Source organism: Argiope bruennichi, chromosome 3 (assembly GCF_947563725.1).
Source record: "Argiope bruennichi chromosome 3, qqArgBrue1.1, whole genome shotgun sequence".
NCBI lineage: Eukaryota > Metazoa > Arthropoda > Arachnida > Araneae > Araneidae > Argiope > Argiope bruennichi.
In genome coordinates, this window is record NC_079153.1 from 62130514 (window position 1) to 62152363 (window position 21850).

The 21850-nt window shown below is 27.4% G+C and overlaps 2 protein-coding genes across 6 annotated transcripts in view; one reads left to right on the forward strand and one right to left on the reverse strand.

Moving 5' to 3' along the window:
* LOC129962589 (mucin-2-like) overlaps nucleotides 1–10317 on the forward strand; it is a 120182-nt gene extending 109865 nt beyond the window's left edge. For all 4 annotated transcript variants that reach the window (XM_056076390.1, XM_056076391.1, XM_056076392.1 and 1 more), the window contains 10 exons: nucleotides 826–899; nucleotides 1342–1452; nucleotides 1960–2074; nucleotides 3092–3202; nucleotides 3479–3599; nucleotides 7585–7645; nucleotides 7731–7812; nucleotides 7969–8036; nucleotides 8551–8718; nucleotides 10090–10317. In XM_056076390.1, the coding sequence (XP_055932365.1) occupies nucleotides 826–899; nucleotides 1342–1452; nucleotides 1960–2074; nucleotides 3092–3202; nucleotides 3479–3599; nucleotides 7585–7645; nucleotides 7731–7812; nucleotides 7969–8036; nucleotides 8551–8718; nucleotide 10090 (912 nt within the window). In that variant the 3' untranslated portion in view covers nucleotides 10091–10317. The remainder of the gene's footprint in view (nucleotides 1–825; nucleotides 900–1341; nucleotides 1453–1959; nucleotides 2075–3091; nucleotides 3203–3478; nucleotides 3600–7584; nucleotides 7646–7730; nucleotides 7813–7968; nucleotides 8037–8550; nucleotides 8719–10089) is intronic.
* Nucleotides 10318–12990: 2673 nt separating this feature from the next.
* LOC129962591 (serine/threonine-protein phosphatase 2B catalytic subunit 2-like) overlaps nucleotides 12991–21850 on the reverse strand; it is a 32488-nt gene continuing 23628 nt past the window's right edge. For both annotated transcript variants that reach the window (XM_056076394.1, XM_056076395.1), the window contains exons 11-13: nucleotides 19514–19601; nucleotides 19191–19288; nucleotides 12991–18676 (exon numbers count right to left, since the gene is read on the reverse strand). In XM_056076394.1, coding sequence (XP_055932369.1) covers nucleotides 18510–18676; nucleotides 19191–19288; nucleotides 19514–19601 — 353 coding nt within the window. In that variant the 3' untranslated portion in view covers nucleotides 12991–18509. The remainder of the gene's footprint in view (nucleotides 18677–19190; nucleotides 19289–19513; nucleotides 19602–21850) is intronic.

Consider the following 21850-nt stretch of genomic DNA (forward strand, 5'->3'; position numbering starts at 1 on the left):
AGATGATTTTTTTTTATTTATAAAATAGTTTTAATAATAGATCAATAATAATTATTATTATCTCAGTCATCGTTTCTGATCAGCTCTATGTAGTGAGAGAAGCTGGAGAGAAAAAATTTAAAACAAAACAGAAAAATCCTACAGGAAAAGTCATTAAAAGCAGTTTTAGCACATCAGAAAATAAATCAGCAATTTTTTTTTATCAGTTTTGTTGCAAATTATAAATGTTACCCTTTGGGAATCTATGAAAAATCCTACAAATTTATTTGCTCTTTCACCATTGATACTTGTACAATATACCCAAAAGTTAATGATATATCATATCAAATAACATGTTGAATTTTTTTAAAAATACATACCATATTAATTGTTTTACTGCCTAAAAAGTCAATTTGGATGAGCACGCTTGTCACCAAAGGCAAATATTATATGATATATATAATATTCGCCTTCATTTGATAATTTTAATTTGTATCGATATGTTTAGCTTATTCTATTATTATTCATATTTGCCATGGCATTACAGGAGCATTATGTGCTAAAAAAGCTCTTTAAATAAGCTAATAAGCTTTTAATTACGTTAAATTTCAGCTATCATATTAAAACTATATGTTTATTCATATTGCCAATGAATACTTTATTTATTTCTGGAGAATGATAAAATTATCTTTTTATATTAACCTTTCATTCTTTATTGTTATAATTTTTTTTTAATTATGTACATCTCTAAAATATAATTTTAAGATCAAAATTCTTGAATTCCTTCTTTATATAATTTCAGTGTTCAGATGATGTATATAAATATTTTTTTATTTCTTTCAAAAGCAATCAAATGGGCCTTATGAGATTCAGATGAGACATGCTATTCACTCAGAAATGCAACACAGATTATCTCCATCGTGAGTAGTAGATTTATTGTTTTTAATATTAAAATATTTTCTTATTTCTTTCTATATATAAACACAACAGCTGCTCCTGGTTCAGGAAAAAACATATGTTTCAAATTTGTTGATTTTGGACTTTTAATATTTATTGCTTTACAAAAGTAATAAAGGTATGAATTTCAATTCCTCATTGTTGTAAAATTAAAAAAATGTATGTAAAATAAATAAATTTTAAAAAAACTTTCTAAAGTGTTTTTTATTGTATTATATTTATTTGAATCCACTATATCAGCTTTTACTTCTAAACCACAAAAATGAACTCCGGACATTTTTCTACCAAGATTAAATACTGATGTATTCTTGCCGTTATATTTTTGTTTGTTATTACTATTAAGATTTATAGTAACAAAGAAGTTCTTTTCAAATAACATTAGATCATTATTTGTTCTTTATATAGATCCAGCCAATTGTCTTCTCCATCAAGATCTATATTGAAATCTCCATCCAGATCACCAGATTTAAAACTTCTTGCTCGAGCTTTGTTTGATTTTAATGCTGAAAGTGCAAAGTATGTTGAATATTTTTTTCATTTGTTATGTTGATATTTATTCTAGATTTATATATGAACATTCTTTTTTTGAAGCTGTGAAAAATATTCTATGTGTCATTTATGATTATATCTAATTAAATGACGAAAAACGCTATTTAAAAAAAAAAAAATGTTAAGTGCATGAATAGTTTCCTTAAGTGTTTCACTTAATCTTTAAATCCAACTTAACTTAATAATCCAACTTAAATCTTTTTATTGTAACATGTTTTAAAATGTACACCATACTTTCTGACAGTAGAAGAATTACTTTCTTTTATATATTGCCTGCATGTAATGCTTAGAAAAAGAAGTATATATCTTCTCTTTACTATGTTCGTAGTTAATATGATCAGTTATTCTTAACATTTTGTATTTTATTCATCTATTTAATATTCAAGTCATTAAAAGAATTAATATGAAAATGATAATAATTATCAACTATTTGTTAACGTAATTTTAGCAAGCAATTTTTTTTTCTTCTTTCAGAGAGATTTCATTGAAAAAAGGAGATGTAGTTCTTATTTCTCGACAACTAGATAAGAATTGGTATGAAGGAGAAAAGAATGGATCCATTGGAATCTTTCCAATTAGTTATGTTGAGGTATTAACACTTAATTTATTTCTACTTCATTTTGAATTCTGTATTATAAGTATAAAAATTTACAGTCTTTATTTCAAGAAATAATAAAGTAACATTTTCCTTTACATGCTTTTGCCATGTAAGAGGTAAAATATTTTTTTTACATTTCTTTTAATGTACTTTTTTTTTAAAAAAATTGTGCTTTATTAGTTTTTAAATTTTTTACTTTTGCACCTTAAAGTACACCTTTTAAGGAAATCATTAAAATTTAAACTCAGTTAAAATATTATCTGACAACTTTTGTACCTCCTAAATGCATGAAAAACACAATTTATTACTAAAATATTGCAAAATTCTTTGTCTATATGTGATAATTTCAAATTAGCTATGATTTAAAATATTTTCCTAATTACTCTCTTCACTGTAACTTAATAATTGCATGGAATATTAATTTTCCCATGGAATCAAAATACTAATTGCAGATTTCTTATAAAACTATGCAAGATCAAAATTCTTTCTCACTCTTTCGTCCTTTTTGCTTATCTACTCAGTTCATCATTTTGCTCTTGATATGTCTTAAAGACATATTTATAAAAACTAAAAATTTTCTCTATAAAATTTTAAATTCATAAAGAAGCAGTCATTAAAAAATTCAGTAACTGCTTCTTTAACCAAAGTTTTATATGCGTATATATACATGTGATTTTCACACATGTGCATATATATATAATTTGTTGTTTCACACTTATTATGATGCTGAATCTCGTGCTTCTCTTTTTTTGGAATTTTATTAAAACTTAAAACTTTTTCCTTGGAAATATCAATTTAATTATACAAGTTGAAAATTTGGATTTGTTACCATTTGTATTTCTAATATTTACAGTTGAAGCAATGAACTGTATACCAAGGAAACAAAGAGATATATAAAAGAAATTTGAACAAAAAGAGTACCAACTGTTTAATGCAATAAATTTAACAAATATTTTTGTAGCTTTTTTAAGAAATGTATTCAGATACCCTTCTCCCTTTTATTAATAGATTGTACCTCTTGAACATACTTCCACACCTATTAAATCATTTACTGAAGGGTCAGCTAAAGTTCGATATGACTTTACAGCTCAAACATCAGTTGAATTATCTGTGAAGAAAGTAAGTTATTATTTTCCTGGATAATTTTAAATGTACTAATAGAAAATAAACAGTTTTTAATTTTTCTTATAATTTCTTAATAGAATATTGTAAAAAGTACAGAACTTTAAGAATGAATTGCACATCCATATTTTAAGAAATGTGAAATAAAAATATGCATATTCAATAAAAAATTTTTATTTAATTATTGATTGCAATTCTGTTTTACTTCAGTTATGTTTGTTTCAAAAATTTCTGATTATTATATGTGAGGGGAAAAAACTTATTTTATTTTAGGGAGATCTTCTGAATTTAATAAGAAGGGTAGATGCTAACTGGTATGAATGTCGATTCAATAACAAAAAAGGTATCATTCCAGCATCATATTTGCAAATCCTTCAGGAGCCATCTGAGAAAAGTAAGTATTGAAATTAGATCTTTATTATGATTTCTATCTGCTTTCAAAATAAGGAAAATGCTATCTTTAAAGAAATTAAATTACCGAAGCTATTTTTTAAATTTGATTATACAGGATGTATAAAATTTATTAAATGAGACTTTTAATGTGTGTTAATGCATCTGACTATGAAAAATAATTTGGGTATAGAAAATTATATCTGAAAATTTGTTAGTTAGAAGACATTGTTTGCTTGCATGTTGGAGAACATTAAGTACTTCAGAGGATTAAGATTAAAGTTTTTGAGAAGGAAAAATATGTATAATAATGCAGATATAATAAATATATCTATTTAAAAATTAATGTCTATTTGTTTGAACCTTATATAATGTCTTTTGAAATTTTTTTAACTATTCGACCCATTTTGTTTCATAGTTTAATCCTTTTAAAATTTTAATGCACCCAATCAGTATACCATGTCTTTCCCCCCCCCCCTTTTAAGATTCAGTTTTTAAATTGTAAATTGATTTGCTAGATCTTGAACATTTGATTAAATATTACAAAAAAATTCGGATATCAAAGTTCTTTATTACACACTTAAGGTATCTGTCTACGTCTAAAAGGCCACTTTTGGTCAAAATTCACAATTTTTTTTTTTTATTTTTTTATTTTAAAGTGCATTTATTTAGCTTTCTAAATCTGTATTTATTTTTCTCCTACGATTGATAGAAATGGAGATATGAAGATTTATGTAATTCAAAAGAGTCGAAAACGAAACCGGAAGTGCTTACCGGAAGTTGAATGTTTTTCGTCGTTTCATCAAACATACGCTCCTAAAATCATAAATTAATTATTTTTTTAAATTTATACAAAACTATGTGCAAGCCACCTAAATTTGAATTAATTTTCAGCTCTTTATATACAGAAAAGATTGGCAACAGCTGCTTCTCGAACATTGTTTACGTTTGAAAACATCTGCTCGTCTCGTGTTATATGTTTATTTACTTTGCTTTTTCGAGTGAATACAGCTTAGTTTGATTTGAATATTTATTGCTTTTTGTTTAAAAAGTGTTTTAAATGGGTGGAAAAAGCATTAACAGAAGTAAGAAACGAAAGTTTCATGGAAATAGGCATTCTTCTTCCATGCAAGCTGCAGACTCTGTTGGTGTATCAGATTCAAAACAAAAGACTTGCAGCGAAAAGAAACTGCTGAATTCGCAGTTATGTGAAGATAATGTTCCTGATTTGAAAACAAATAACCTTTCTGGATTTTGAATTATGGATATCGAGATATTAATAAGTGTTTTTACTCTTTTATGTTGTCCTTTATGCTTCAAAAGCAACTTGTATTTGATAGAGGATTCTACCTTTGGATTGTGTTCGAATTTCTGCCTCAAATGCAAGAATTGCTCCTTTTACAAAGGTTTTTCTTCATCTAAAAAGAAAAACACATCCAATGAAATAAACACTCGACTTGTGTGTGCACTTAGAATCATTGGAAAGGGTTATACAGCTGGAAAGAAATTTTTTGCTACCCTCAAATTTCCATCTTTTCTTTCCAAACAAGCATTCAGAATGCAGGAACTGAAGCTTCTTCGTGCTGCTCGTTCTGTTGCAGAAAATTCAATGAATATTGCTGCTACTGAGTTAAAAGACAATAAAAACCCTGCTGCTATTACTGAATGTGGTGTATCTGTTGATGGAACATGGCAACGGAGAGGGTTTTCATCACTGAATGGAGTAGTGAGTGCAATCTCTGTGACATGTGGTAAGGTGCTGGATATTGAAGTGATGTCTCAGTTTTGCCAATGGTGTCACACGAAAAAGCTGAATTTATCATGTGCATCAAAACATCAGTGTGCAAATCATAAGGGTTCATCTGGAAGTATGGAAGTGCTTGGTGCTTACAGAATATTTGAGCGTTCCAAGAGTTGTCGTAAACTCATTTATTCACAATACTATGGAGATGGTGACTCTAAGGGCTATGATACAGTTAAAGACATTTATGGGAAAGATTCCGTTTCAAAACTGGAATGCATTGGCCATATTCAGAAGCGAGTAGGCACTCGTTTGAGAAAATTAAAGTCATCGAATAAATCTCTTGGTGGCAAAGGGAAATTAACAGACTCCTTCATAAATAAGTTGCAAAATTACTATGGGATAGCAATTAGAGCTAATGCAGGGAATTTATTGCAAATGCAGAGTGCAACCATTGCTGCATTTGCTCATACATGTTCTAATAATAAACATCCCATGCATGGACAGTGCCCAACAGGAAAGGACAGTTGGTGTAAATATCAACGTGCAATTTCCTGTGGAAAAAAATTTAAAGAAACAAATGCAGGTCTTCCAAAGAACATTATTAAAATCATTAAGCCAACATATATGCAGCTATGCGATCAAAACTTATTGAAAAAATGCTTACACGGTAAGACTCAAAATGCCAATGAAAGCTTCAATAATCTTTTGTGGACAATAATTCCCAAAAACACATTTGTGGAGCTACAGACTTTACGTTTGGGAGCATCAATAACTGCAATAATTTTCAATGATGGATTTTATGGTCTCTTGGCAATTTTTTTTGAACTGGGAATAACTCCTGGGGATTATACCCTGAGACACTTCCTTTCTCTCGATAAAGAAAGAATCATCACGTCAAAAAGGCAGTCATTGGGTACAACAAAAGTTGCCAGGAAAAAATTAAGAGCTGTTAGAAAGAAGAAAACAGATAAAATTGTTAACAAAGAAGGTGTATCATATAAATGTGGTGAATATTAATAAAAATAAAGAGAGATATTTTTCATAAAACACAATTAAAAACTTTAAATGCATTTTTTGAGGAACTTTAATTTTGTAAAAATTTTGATACGCAAAACATGATATCTCAAAATATTATGAATATTTTTTAATGAAATTTTGTATGTATGTTATTTATACTATCCTAAAGGCAATGAACTAGGATTATAGTTTTGAGATGAATAGTTTTTTATTTAGAGCTCATTAATGTTGTTTATGCATAAGAATTTTGATAAATTTTCAGTTAGGAAATACTCGAACTGCTATAACTTTCTTATAAATGCAAATATTTCTTAGATCCTAGTTCATTGCCTTCACTAAAGCTCTAACTATATTTTGTTGAAAAAGAATTTGAAAATTTTGATTAGAATTCTTGTTAGGATGTTTTGCGTTTTACACCAATTTTCACAGTTTTTTACCCAAATTTCCCCATTTGACTGAGTTGCAAATTACATAAAACTTTTTAAATGGTATTATTCATTGTTTTGAATTGCAATAACCTAAAAAATAAACTAAAAATGAAAATTAAACAGTTTTTTCAAAAATTTGTCTTCACACGTAGACTTCGCACGTTTTTAACTATTCGACCCATTTTGTTTCATAGTTTAATCCTTTTAAAATTTTAATGCACCCAATCAGTATACCATGTCTTCCCCCCCCCCTTTTAAGATTCAGTTTTTAAATTGTAAATTGATTTGCTAGATCTTGAACATTTGATTAAATATTACAAAAAAATTCGGATATCAAAGTTCTTTATTACACACTTAAAGAACAAACAGATACGGAGAGTAAATAAATGTCACATGGTTGGCCATGAACAAATTTGCTACTATGAGAGAATTGTGTAGACATTTGTCAGACCTGGCAGTGATATAACCGAACAGTATGCAGTCCTTAGCAAATGCTGAATGTATTTTTCAGATATAGAAAGGATAGGAAATGGCGAATAAAATCATTTTAATACCTCTGGGGGGGGGGGCTTTCTACCTTTTGTAGCTGTGCCATATTCAAGTCATGCATCAGATATTTTTAAAACAGTTTCATGTGTATGAGAAAGGCCAAATTTGAAAAAGTATGATAATCCATGTGTTAATATTACATAATCTGCCCCAAGGCATATGAATTTCAAAATGTAAATTTTATTAATATCCCACTGTTTTTCTGATGTTTTAAAACATTACTTCATCTAAATTAATTTTTTTTTTCCTAGGTGCATTACCAACTCCTGTTGTTACTCCAACTCCACCAAAATCATGTCTAAAGTCTCCAAGGTAGGGTCTATTGCTGTTTTGTGTTTTAAAAAACAATGCCAGATAATTTATTTTAATTATAATTCTGGCAATTTTTAAATTTCAGGAGCAGTTCTGAAACAAACTCCAATTCTTCGTCCCCTTATTCAAATAATACTAGAAGCCCTTCAGTAGAAAGTGCAATCCATGTAAGTATCAAAATATCTACAGTGGAAGTATTATTGTCTGTAATTTATATCTTTTCTGCAATAAAATTTAATTCTAATGAGTACATTTTATTAATATTGGATCTTATGGATGAATGCAGGGATATTTCATGTATCATTATGATTTTATCTATACAGGTAGAAACTGCAAGATCTAAACTTCTTGCTCGTGGGAAGAAAGGATATAGTCTCATGGAACCAATTTTGTGAGTATTTTGAAAATTTTAAGATCTGTCTTTACTGAGGTATATGATATAATGCATTAATGACTTTTTTAAAAATGTTTAATTACAAGTATCTTAAAGTAAACAATACTATAACAGTTTGATCAGTCAAAACCTTTTATTTGTTCATATTTCATTATCATATAAATGATCTAAACCAAGTATTTTACTTTTAAAAATTAGCATTCAAATTTCTTAAATGAAAACATAAGTATGTTATATTATCCCACTCTTTAATCTTTATATATATAGTTTCTATCCATTTATATAAGAACAGAAAGGACACCCGAGATATTTAAACATGTTAAAAAAAATTTCTTTTAACTTAATTACTGTTTTTAATGTAGCTTTAAATATTAAACATCGTTTTTGCATGAAGTTAATAGATATTTTAATTGCTAGTATTTAAAAGTGGAAAAAACCAAAATATTATTATTTTTTTTGTAAAATTACATTAAGAAAAAAAAAATTAGAAATATGTTCATTTTCTCATTAGATATAAAGCCATATACAGCTACAAACCTCAAAATGATGATGAGCTTGAGCTGAATGAAGGAGATATGATTTATGTCGTGGAAATGTGCGACGATGGATGGTATGTTGGTACTTCAGTTCGTACTGGTGTGTTTGGAATTTTTCCTGGAAATTATGTGGAGAAAGCATAGTAAGTATATCTTGTCTAACATTTGTGTATGTAATAGTATTTACTTTATTCATGCGAGGTTTTAATTTTATAAAATAAATAAGTTTTTTCTAATTCATTATTATCTACTTATATATTCAAATTTAATAAAATGAAAATTATATGTACAAATTAATGAAAATAAGTAACTGTAGATTGTAGTGCAACATAACTACAAATCTAAGAAAGGTAACTAGTTTTTCAGTTTTTTTTTTTTATTATTATTATTATTATTTCCAAAAAAGATACATGCTTTAGAGTTGCTGTGAACTAAAAGTGTGTTTTGTTTAAAGATGCTATTAGTTCATAGTTATTCTCTGTGTACAATTTATCATTTGAATTCATACACTCCTCCCCGATTAGATTGTGAAAAATTCAGTTACAGATAATTTGATCATTCTTTAGTTTTGGGGAATATGTAGAAATTTACTGTTAAGCTGAATTGAACTATTATTACTACTAATAATAAAAAATGTATATTGGCTCTCTACAGACCAGCCAAACCATTTAAGCTAAATTATCTTTGTCTTTTAGTTGTTATCACAAAAATCATTAAAATTTCGGTAAGAACGTGCACATAAAAGCAATTTTTTACATAATATTTTCATTGTTGCATCAAATGTTTTATAGCTTTTAACAGAGTAAGAAAGAGAATGAGATGGGGAAAATTGATTATCCTGACAGTGGGGAGGTTTCAGCTTTGAGACCCGATTCCACCAAGGAACTGTTGCGTAAGTGGGTCTGGTGCACGTTAAATCCATCAGGATCAAATGTCCTTGTCATCTGATTGTGTTTCAAAGTAGCCTTAGTGTTGCTTTAAAAAAATGGGATGTTAATATAACTAAACTTAAACCTGACAGTTATATCTTAACTATATATTGTCTTTTGCGATACTGAACTCCACTTTCTTTATTGTAAATTGTACAGGTAATACATTTTTTTTCATTAGCTTTCAGCAAGCCATTAAATATTTAAATGAAACAAATGTAAAAATTATAAGGTAACTAAACTGCTATTAAAAATAGATAAAATCATTTTAATATAATTAAACATTCTTTTCTCACTTCTAAGTGCACTTTCCCATTTTCCAAAGTTTGTTTGACCAAATGCGGTACAAATAATGTGCCTGTAGAACACCAATGGACATGAATTCTTCTTTATAAATATAATTGATTAATACAAATTTTAATTTATTTGCTTTTATGATGGTATTGATATTTTTGTGGTAGAAAGAGATCCTCTACTGAATTCTTCTGTTCAGTAAAAATTGAAAGTTCCTCTATTTTGATACAGCTATAAAAAATTTTTGTATTTATTTGTTATTTCATATAGAAATTATTATTTTCATTTTAGAATTTTACCAGACTGACCTAAAAGGACTTGTGAAGTGCCTTTTTCTTCCTCTCTAAGACTGTAGTGTATATGCTATGTGGTGCTTCTGCTAATCACAAAAAAAAGAAATGTAAATACTGTATAATTTCATAATTAGTAACTAAACTGTTAACCATTATAGATTTTTTATTACCAAGCTTCTAAATAGATTTAAATTATAAGTGAAATAAACTTTGCACTAAAAACTGCCTTTCTGTCAATTAGTACTTTTTTTAAATATAAGTAACATTATTTCATTTATGCATTGGTCTCTAGCAAATAAAAATATGTACATAGTAAAAAAAAAAATTAATTCTTATTAATAAGGCTACAAACAAACAGAAAAGAACTGCAAAAGCCAAGAAAGATTTGATTTCTAACAAGTTTGTCTTTATTTGATTTATTATGGAAAGAAATTCTTATTTTCAGATGAACATTGTTGCATTCATATTAAACTTTTTCCCATAATAGGTTCTTTTAATTGCAGTATTTGTATTTCTGATTTCTTTAAAAGTCAGAAATTTAATTTTTTTTCCAAATCAAACAAAAATTACTATGTATTTAAAGCTTCAATTTTTTAGATCACATTACCAGAACTGAGTAGAAACGCAGAGAAACAAGCATTAATATAAAACAAAAGAATTGGATGAATATCTTTATTTGAAGCTTTTTAATTTTATACAGAAACTGCAATTAAAATAATTCATTGAAAACTGGCCATTATTCAATAAATTAAAAATGTACTTGAGTATCACATTTTTTACTCCAAAAATAAAAAGACAAAAATTGGAACCACGATTTAAAAAAAAAAAAGTTACTTCAAACATTTAAAATATATTAAATATATTTAACAATTGAAATATATATTTTATAAGAATAAAATTTTGTTTAACATGTATGCACAAATTAAAACAATTTTTTAAAATTTGTTAAGAAAGGAACACATTTCTTGAAATATACGAGAAAAATTCAACTAATATTAGAAAAAATAGGACCTAGGTTCTACAGAGGCATTGTGTGTGGATCATATAACATGTCCCATTCGCTATCAAAATTTTATAAGCTAATAAAAATAAATTAATTCAATAGCAATATACTTATAGATCAACTAAAAGAAGTATCTTCGGGCACACATTGCCTTTGTAGAGTTTGAGCAAAAAACATTTTTACTAGAATCGCACTATCTTTCTTAAAATTTGTTATGAAATAAATCTAGAAAAAAAATACAGACAACACACTTTATAACAGATATCACGAGAATCCTGCAGCAGTTAATTGGTGATAGAATTTTAACAAGATAATAATATAAAAGTATACTAACACTTTTAAAAGTTAGCAGTGGAAATTAAATAAAAATCAGCCTAATCACCTTATGAATGTCATAGAAACAACAGAAAAACTGCTAGATTTATAACAATCAGAACTACATAGATACAAAAGTATCATTGTTCTACATGTATCTTTCTAGAAAGAGAAACAGTTTCTTGCATCCGTTTGTTTCACACGTAAAGGTTAAGACTGGAAACTCAACCAACTTTTGATTGCATTATGAATCTACAAATTTACAGGACTACTAAGCGATTAGTAAATTAAAAGCTATGAAAGTATTGCACTAGGTGAGGCAAATATTTTAAGAGCGATCCTTGATATGCAAATAAAAACACAATTGTTTTTCAAATTGGTCTTATAAAGAGAGAAGGCAAGGATTTTACAGATCATAGAAACTTTAAACAGTACTATATTACAACAAACAATTGTGCTACAATAGTTGAAGTCATCACATAGTTTATTTTCACCTTATAAGTTCTGATATATATATCTTAATATATATATTACAAATACATGCTGCCACAAAGATTCAATTGTGCATGGTGTTTTATTGACAGCAACACTAAATTTTTTTTAATCATATGAATAATAAACACTTAACAGAAATAATAGCATTTGTTTCATCAATCTCTTTCTAAATCACAATATTAAACAGAAGTTACAAAACTTGACTAAAAAAATTTCATATGCCTTGCAGTAAGGTAACAAGTGCACCAATTGTAATTGTTTACTATGCAATTCCCTATATATATCTTTAATAGATTAATTTACATACTTACTAAAATGTCTTTATTTTAAAAAAACAGGATCAACATAGAAAAACTGGTTCTGTCCCACTTGAAAGGTTAATGTTTATTCTTCTGAGAAAGATGTTCAAAGATTGCATCTGCATGTCTTCATTCTCTGCCCAGATGCCTTTTTAAAAAAATTGCAACATTTTTATTTAATGTCAAAATAAATTCGTTTAAGGTTAAACAAATATTTTTTTAAGATATTTTGCTTTTAATAATTTATACTCATTATTTACTCTCCAAAATTTCACAAATACGAGTTTTCTTTTTAGTAACAAAAAAAAAAAATGTTTCTGAAAATGCACATTGACTATGTACACTTATCTTATATATTTTCACTTTAAGTTTTATATCAATTTTCACATTTAAGAACCTTCTTATTTCATCAACTGGCAGCCAATACATCTTAAAATAATTTATGCAATGCATTCTGTTAATTATGATCCATTAAGAATATATTCTCAAAAATTATTATTATAAGATTAGATGTTTACTAAGGATTATATGCACAAATTATACATTGTCAATTAAAAATTACTCAATATTATAGTATTCTAAAATTGGCTGTCATAGAGGGAAGAATACTGGGCCTAATCCTTCAGTAAATGCTATCTTTTGATTTAGCTGGCATTTTCTTTTCAACTGAAGCACTCAGGAAAATTTTTCCAAATGATTATTTAAAAGCTATATATTAATTGTCAAACTATTTATCCCTAATCAATTTAAAAATTGTGACACACAAAAAGAGTGAATCGCTCAAAAGTCAAAAGGATTTATTTATTCAATATTTTGTATCAGATGCAGCATTAAGACGCACATTTTAAAATAATACACCAAACTACATCAAAATTTGAGCAGTTTTCAGTTCTACAAAGATAAGATATAGGTATCCATGTATGGGTTAATCTTTAGAATTTAATGAGAAGATAAACATTTTATTATATGTTGCTTTCCTTGTAATACACAAAAACACCAAAAAGGGTTTTACTTCTTTATACAAGGAGATGACAAGTGCAGAACTTGTAGAGTGTATATGTAAGGTGAAATGGACAGGCTGGCTTAATATTTGCAGATTGCTACACATGTGCACAACACACAAAATGGAAACACTGAGAACCTTTGTTATTTAATATTTCTCAACAGGCACACAGATATGCAGATAACTCATTTAAACACTTGACTTTCAACTTCCTCCTAAATTTTTAATTTTTCATACACATTTAAATTTTAATTTAACTAAAAAGTGTATTTATAAAACTTCACAAAACGTTATAAATACAGTCAAAATTTATTTAAGAAAATCACACAACCAAGAAAATTAACTCAAAGGTGTTTCAAGAAGTTTTTTTAAACATCAAAATACATATTTTTTTTAAAGGAAATTAGTTCACCAAAAATTGTATTTTAATGTCTTATCATAGTATAAGAATCCTTCCTCTGTGGTACTTTTCATTTATAAAGATATCTCTTAAAGTACAATATAGAAGAGTTATTACTACAGGTTCCTACACTAAAAACTCTCATCAAATTACACAAGCCACACCTAATAAACAGACTAATATACACAATGTAAACTAACATATATTAATCAGACAGTATGAAACAATGCAATTTAGTGGCACACTTTAAGGCACTCAAGGTTAATTTCTTTAACTGCCAAATCAAGCCAACCTGTCCACGTGCTAAGATTTTAGAGAACAATCAACAATATGTAACACAATTGACGTTTTATACAAGCTTACACACATAGTTGAGGCATATACTTGTTGATAGTGCACATAGCAAAATCTGGAACTTCAGCTTTTATGGGACATAGATGGATTGAGGTAACCTCACAACTTTGACTAGCCATAACATAACTTTCCCAAAATAAAATAATATAACAATGAAAAATCTGCTTCAAAGTATATCCAGCTTTAATCCTTGTATGATGTCCCTTATACAAAATCTTTAAAGCTTTCTTCTGATCATCATAGTAAAGAATAGAATTTAGAGCTGGAAGCAAGTAACAGTAGATAAACTGATAGTTCAGAGTGGCACACAATATTCTATATATATATATATATGTTAAATTGATGTGGTTGCTTGTACTTCCATCTAGTACTTTTAAACACAGAGTTGAAAGAGTTTAGGTATGAATAGCTGGGTGCATTTCCTTAGCAATAGAGTATATCAGTAGAATTTGAAAATGTCTTAATTACTAAAAACTGTGCTACATGTTTTAAAAATCTAAATTGAAACAGCACAGATAACCTTATGTACAAGAATGCATCCCAACAATTTAAAGTCAAATATGACAAAGATAATCTTTTATTATGAAAAGAGTAATATATTTCTTAAGATTATTAAATTGAGAACTAGACCAAAGAGGGAAAAAAAAAAGCACAGAGCAACATTTTGGATGGGCAAAATATGCCTAAAAAACTGGCAAAAATTTTTGTTAGAAATGTTGCAGTGCAAAAATAACATTTAGTTATATGTCTTAGTTCTGCATCAAACACACATATATATCATTTCCATTTCTAACTAAAAATAATTCTCTAGACATTTCATTACTTGATACATTGCATAGAATATGTTTAGCTCTATCAAGAGAGTGAAACACTTACAATGGATATGAGTAAATGAATGACTTAAAATAGATGAATAACTGTTTGTAAAACATTGTTTTACAAGAAAGTAAAATACATTTAACTTTTGAAAAAAAAAAAAAATCAGTAAATGTTGGTGCCAAAAAAAAAAAAAAAAAAAAATTATTTCCATTCACATAAGTGTTGAATGTAAAAGCTAAAATACTCAGCACCAATAAAAACACAATTCAACAACTTTTCTTTTCAAATAGCTCTTTGCAATTTTCTATGGCAATAAGGTTTACAGATGCACTATATCAGTTTAAATATCTTTACTTTTCAATAAACTTCTTATAAACATATGTACATAATTCAACACAATAGTGCTGAAATAACATAATATGGTAGAGATCATTTGAATGTACATTTAAAACTCAAAAAAGATGTACATAGTCATTTTAACTTTGTCACCGTCTGGGAACATATACACAAAGGAATCAGTAACAAAATCTATTCCACACAAAAATGTCTATTGCTGTTCTGTCATTGTTGTGCTAAGGCACTTGCATCTAAAGTGCCTAGCAAGTAACCACATTTTTCTTTTTGTTAGGAAGAAAAATACTGTACATGAATAACACACAAAAAGAAATAATATTCACACCAGCACATTTCAAATCAATATTACACAGATAATAAATATGAAATCGAACGCTCCATGGCTCTGCTTATTTTAAAATAAAACAGCAAACATAAAACCTAAAACAAATCCAACAAATATCAAGCATATTAATAACATTAAATGTTTATCAAGGTCTACAAACAAGATCGCAATCTTGAAATTCTTAACAACAAATAAGATGAAAGGACTCAACATTAACTAATTACATATATTTCCACACTCAAAGTGAAACATATTAGTTTTTCAAACTTGTTAAAAAAAATGCTGCAATGAACTAAAAGTATTAAAACATGCAAATTGTGAAGGTTTAGAATTCATAACCAAAAAAATACATTTAAAATTGCATTACAACAAATTTTATATTTTTCTTTCTAACTGAAACTCGTATTTTAAATATTAAGACATGAAAAACTGCATGAAGCATTTCACTCTACAATTTCCATCATTAACTATATGTTGAAGAGAAAGAGCAAGTTATAATCTTAGAATAAATAAAGTATTTCAAATCAAATGAATTCTAAAGCTTCACAGATTTACTGCATTCCATAAAATAATAATTACTGCAATATATTTTAACACTAAATTAGAGCTCAATTATATATAATTGCACAGTTCTTATTGCAACAAGAACAAGCTGTCATGTTTTTCATCTTATTCACAAACCATACTGTTTTTCCCCTTGGAAAAACTTAAAAAACCAAAAAACAATATTGTTAGTCACAAATAAGCAACAAATATTTGATGATCACATAAAAGTACACAGTTGAGGTTACAAAGCTACCTCTTCAAGTGACAGGAATGGCACAGGGAGTTTATCGATGAGGCTACTGACTAGATGGCGATATGCAAACCTTACCATATCCCAGCAAACTGCCTCAGACAAAATAAGCACAGGATACCATTTAAAAACATGGGTTCAATTTTAAAAATTAAATAGCAAATAAAAACATAAAGTGTTGAGAAAAGAAGCACAATTTAAAGAATAAGATAATTAAATAATTAGGAAAATATAAGGAACATCAAAATTTGAAAACTTACCCCTAGAAAATATTCATTTAAAAATTAAATACCAGAAAATTAATTTTGAATTTTTGACATAGTATTTCAACAGCTTTTAAAATATTTACTTGTATCTTCTAATTGTTCATTAAAAAAAAAAAGCACTTTTATCGGAAAAGAAAGGGGGGAAAAAAGAACATCCTTATTTTACATTAAAAATAAAGCATATCGACTGGCGGAAAAAAAATCAAAATGTTAAATATTTGTCCATATCATATAATAAATAAATTTCAAATTTTTAAAAGAATTAAAATTCATATTATGTTTAGTAATTTGGAATGGATAACAATCAACTTCCAATAAACAAGAAACAATGCCTTTAAAATATTTTAAAAGAGGCAGAAGCAGGCTAAAATTTTAGCAACCCGAAATAAAACTGCCTTTTCTCCCTGAAATTGTAACATCAAAATCTAAAGTATTTTTAAGAATTAAAACCTAACAATTGTTAAGGCGCAAGCCAAATTTAACAATCTGTACAACAATATATCAATAGATTTAAAAATAATTGAAATCTTATTCCATATTAGCTGAATAGATGCAACCCCCATAATGTTTTGGCATTATTAAAACAATCAAATTGTATAAACAATCCAAGACTAAAGACATTTGACATGCAGGCATAATGGCAAGTCAGCTGAAACATGCACATATGGCAGGGAAAAGTCTGAGATATGCATGTAGTTTATGCTTGAGTTTCTTCTCAAAATTAATCCATAAAAGCCATGAAAAATAAAATCTATTTTGATATTCTCATTTCAGATATTAACACATCAAATGAATTAATTCCAGCTTTAGATTTCATTTTGAATAAACATGGAAGATCCATTAAATTTTTTTTTACATAGATTAAAGCTAAGTCTTGGAATAAAGCCAATACAAACTTAACAAAAAATAAATTCTTTCATATTATCAAGAAATTTTAGAATTTAATGCTTTTTTTAAATGAAATATCTGGAAGCAATAGCATATCTTTTTTTTATACAGCAAATCAGCCTTTATTAAACAGTAATAGAAATATAGTAGTATGAAAAGGCTTAAGAGAAAATTTGCTATACACTTTTAAACAAGTCAATAATACATTACTTTTAAGAAACCAATCCTTATAATACATTTTTTTATACATCTCCATTAGATAACTTTTATCTTAAAATGTTAAAGCCATGGACCAGCGAATGGATATTTATTCACAAATTACTTGGCTTTTATGGATCTTGAGACAAAAACTTGGATTACATTCTCATTGTAGTTCAATCCAAACCATTACACAAATGACATAGTTTCAAAGTGTGTAAAAGAGCAATAACTATATAAAGCCATGCTGTGGGGGCACTGGAGAGCAATACCTGGTGAGAAGCTGAGGTGATGTTCTAATATAATAATATACTTTCAATAAAATAAAAAAGCCACAAAAGCGTGGAATAACAAGGTTACAAAATTCATGGACTTTGAAAAGGAAATAGAAACAATGCAATATGGACACTAACAAATAAAATTATTCATACAGGAGAAAAATGAGATTAAAAAAAAAAAACAGATATAGAAAAAACACCAGGCAGTTTTTCATCTCAACTACAATAAAATTAAAATAGATTCATCAATTATGCAGTTGAACTTCATAAAAGTTGGATCACTCAATATAATTAAAAGTATCAATTTAATAACAAAAAGTATATAAAAGTAACAAAAACTGGCACTTAAGGAAGAAATGGATGCATGAACACCAAAGACACCTCAACAACTCACCAGGAGGCCCAAACTTTTGGTGTATAAGACACTCGAAGCAGAGAATAGGGTAATCTGAAGAGTTTATGGGGACAGACCATGTGATAGGGTCCCACAGCGTTTTGAATGGCGCTCTGAGTAAGGAGTGCGCCTTTTGCGAAATTGCAAACGTGACGTCCGTCCCCAAGCGGAATCGAGCCCTTGGTAAAAGCGAGGGTTTCCCAAGGCTCGAAGACATAACAATGACATTTCTCATGAACTGTTCACACCATGTGGCAAACCCCCACGAGCTTCATCACCAGAGCCCTGAGGAGTAGGGGGGCCATCTTTACGTGGTGGCATCCTTTCGTTGATCTTGTCCAGTCCCTTGGCTTCTTCAAAACTGGTTATCTTGTGGTTAGGAGAAAATCCTGCAAGAGCTTTAAACAGAAAAAGTTATTTATCAAAATACTTTTAAAAATATTATCATATATTATAATGAAATCTGAACTGCATAACTGCATGCAAATTTAAACTTGTAAAATACAATTTTCGAAAAAATATTTAATAAATATTCTGATGCAAAATTACTTTGATTACTGATATATCAAATAAAAAGTTCTGACCACCTTATACATTTTAGACTAATAACTAGTACAGGGTCTTAGTTTTCTAAAACATCTGTATTGTATTCATGAATTCTAATTATTGTTGCAAATACTAAATTAATATCAAGTTAAACTTTTTTAAGTACAAAATTTTTTTTTTAATTATTTAATTTCATTATTTAATGAAACTTGTGATTTCAAAGTTACAAAATTCAAATTTTTATCAATGCTTATCAATTGATTTATGGAATATGATTAATTCATTACTGAATAAGTTTTATAATGATTTAAAACGGAATATTCTTGCAAATGATAAGAATAAAATCAGAGTTTTTCAAACACTTACCATTTTTAATAGAGGTTTTCCCACCTGAAAGAGTTCCAATAGGTAGCTGACCAGTTGGAGTAAGGCCTTTTAATTGCAAAACACTTTCACTTTCCTCTCTAAAATACAAAAATTCAGACATTTAGAATCAGTATATATATAAAAATTGTTAGAATAGGCATATCGAAGTCTAGACACTTTTGTACAAGAAACAGATCATGCATGAATATGTTTATATTTAGAAATGTAAAGCAAAGAATTTTTCCAATACATATTTCTTAACCTTTTTAACAAATCTTTATTCAACATAAACCACACACAAAAAAAATTAAGGATTATCTTACCTCAGCACTGAGAATACACGAGCCATTTTTCCAATGGCTCTAATTTTATTACGAATCACTTCTTTTCTAACTGATGCTGAAGCAGCCGCTAAAAAAATAATAATAATTACTTAAAAAACATACACTTTAATAATAAATATATCAAAAGAGCAATCAAAATACTTAACAATAAATACAAGCAAAACAAAAAAAATTAAATATTTTAAATAGCTTTATAATTTAGAATCAGCATCAAACAAAAATGAATGCAAAAATTTTAGCTGGGAAAAAAAATTAAATTCTTGATTCTAATGTCAATTCTTATAAAAACAAAATACAACACACACAAAACAAAATGCAACTTTAACACCTATTAAATAAAAGCACTACAACACTTTAAAAACACCAAGTTTAAATCATTCAAAAATATTGTTAAACATTTAGATTTTTTTTTTTCTTTTCAAAAACAATCATAAGCACATCTATCCTACAAAAGAATTGTCATTTTTAAAAAGTTCATTTTTACTGAAATCTGAATTTACACATTTTTAAAATTCTTCATAATACAATTTTATATTTTTGTTACAGATATTAATAATTTTTTAATAATTATAAAATTGTATGTATAAATTTATCAATGCTATAACTGAATGATCAGAATTTCATTTCTTTTAAATCGTATATAAAAGAAAACTTTTTTTAAAATGACAATTCCAAATACAACTACATAAACACAACATCTATTTAATACAATGAAACAGTTCTTTAACTAAAATATTTAACACTCAAAAACACCAATAAGCAAAGTCATTAAAGTCATATTTAAACCATTAAAACCCATATACTAATTATTATGATTTAAAGAGTATTATTGTTTGTATGTAAAAAAAATTTCAATATGCATATGCAAAATTTTAATTTTATAAAAATGTATAAAATACCACAGTGAATTCTAAAACTATCAAAAGCACACAAAAAATGCAATAATTTTTTTTAAAAAAAAAGCCTCTTGATTTTAAAATTTAGAAGGGAAAGGAGGGAGGGGGGGGGGTCATCACTTTCTTTTTAAATATAGAAATATATTTTAAAAGCATAACAGTAAACAAAAACATGAAATCAATATCAACATTAAATGTCAGTATTAGAAATCACTATTAACAGTGAATATAACAAACAATATCTTGCTTTTCAATATGCATTTTGCCAACATGCAAGATTGAGCAGTATGCACATACCTGCAAATGCAAAACTATAGCTAAAAGTCAAACATCGTAAAATGCCTGCATAACATGAATTTTAATTGCAGCAAGAAAACACAAGAAAATTCTATACTCTATAATAAATGAAAACGTTACATGAACACATGCAATTTTTTTTAAGTATGGAAACTAAGAAAAAAACATAACAGGTAGGAAAAGATATTGATTACCATATGAAATAAACACAAAAATTTCATTTTTAAGCAAACTGATTTTAAAACTTTCCAACATTTGTAAGAAATATGGAAGTATTTATTATTTTGTTTAGAAAAAATGAAATGGATCATTTATATCATGTTTAATTAAGGAAGAAAATTAATTTTCTAAAAGTGATTTCATCCCAGAATTAAACACAAGCAGACATAAAAAGAAGCTTAATAGCAACATGCATACTTCAATACTTAAAAGCTTTAGTATCACTTGAATATTTTGCAGAGAAAAACATGCACAAATTTAGCACTGCGAAACAATAATATGCATCCATGAAAGTAAGGTACAGCATTTCCATCAACTTTTTAATGTTATTCTTCTTGAAAGTATCAGTGATTTAACAAAAATAAATTATCTAAAGGGTTAACCCTAACGTCATCCTAAAGAAAATGTGCACCAAAATAAATCAAGCTTTTTGGAGAATGTATTTGAAAATGCAATGATAGAAAGCATTTTCCAAAACGGAAGAATGTGTTTTTTCCTTTTTTAGGTTTATAACTCTAATTCAGAAAAGAGAATGAATATTCTTCTGAGAAAAAGGATAAAAACATCAAACATGGATGATTCCAAAGTGAGAATAAAATAAAAACATAATATATCTGCTTTATACTGAATTATTTTGAAATCAATTGACCAATTAATAAGTTCCACATGACAAAACATGAATTACTAGATAACCAATGTGACTTATGCAATCCTCACGGTTCAATCTCAACAATTCAGCTCCTTGAAAAAATATTTTTATTTGATATTTTCAGAAAATTGTGAAAATTATTATGCCCATAAAAAACCTAAGAACAGAAGAAATTTTCCCATGAAAAATCAGTACATTCTCAAATTGCAAATCTTATTCAGTTCATTTTTGTTAGAGTTCATATTAAACATTTGA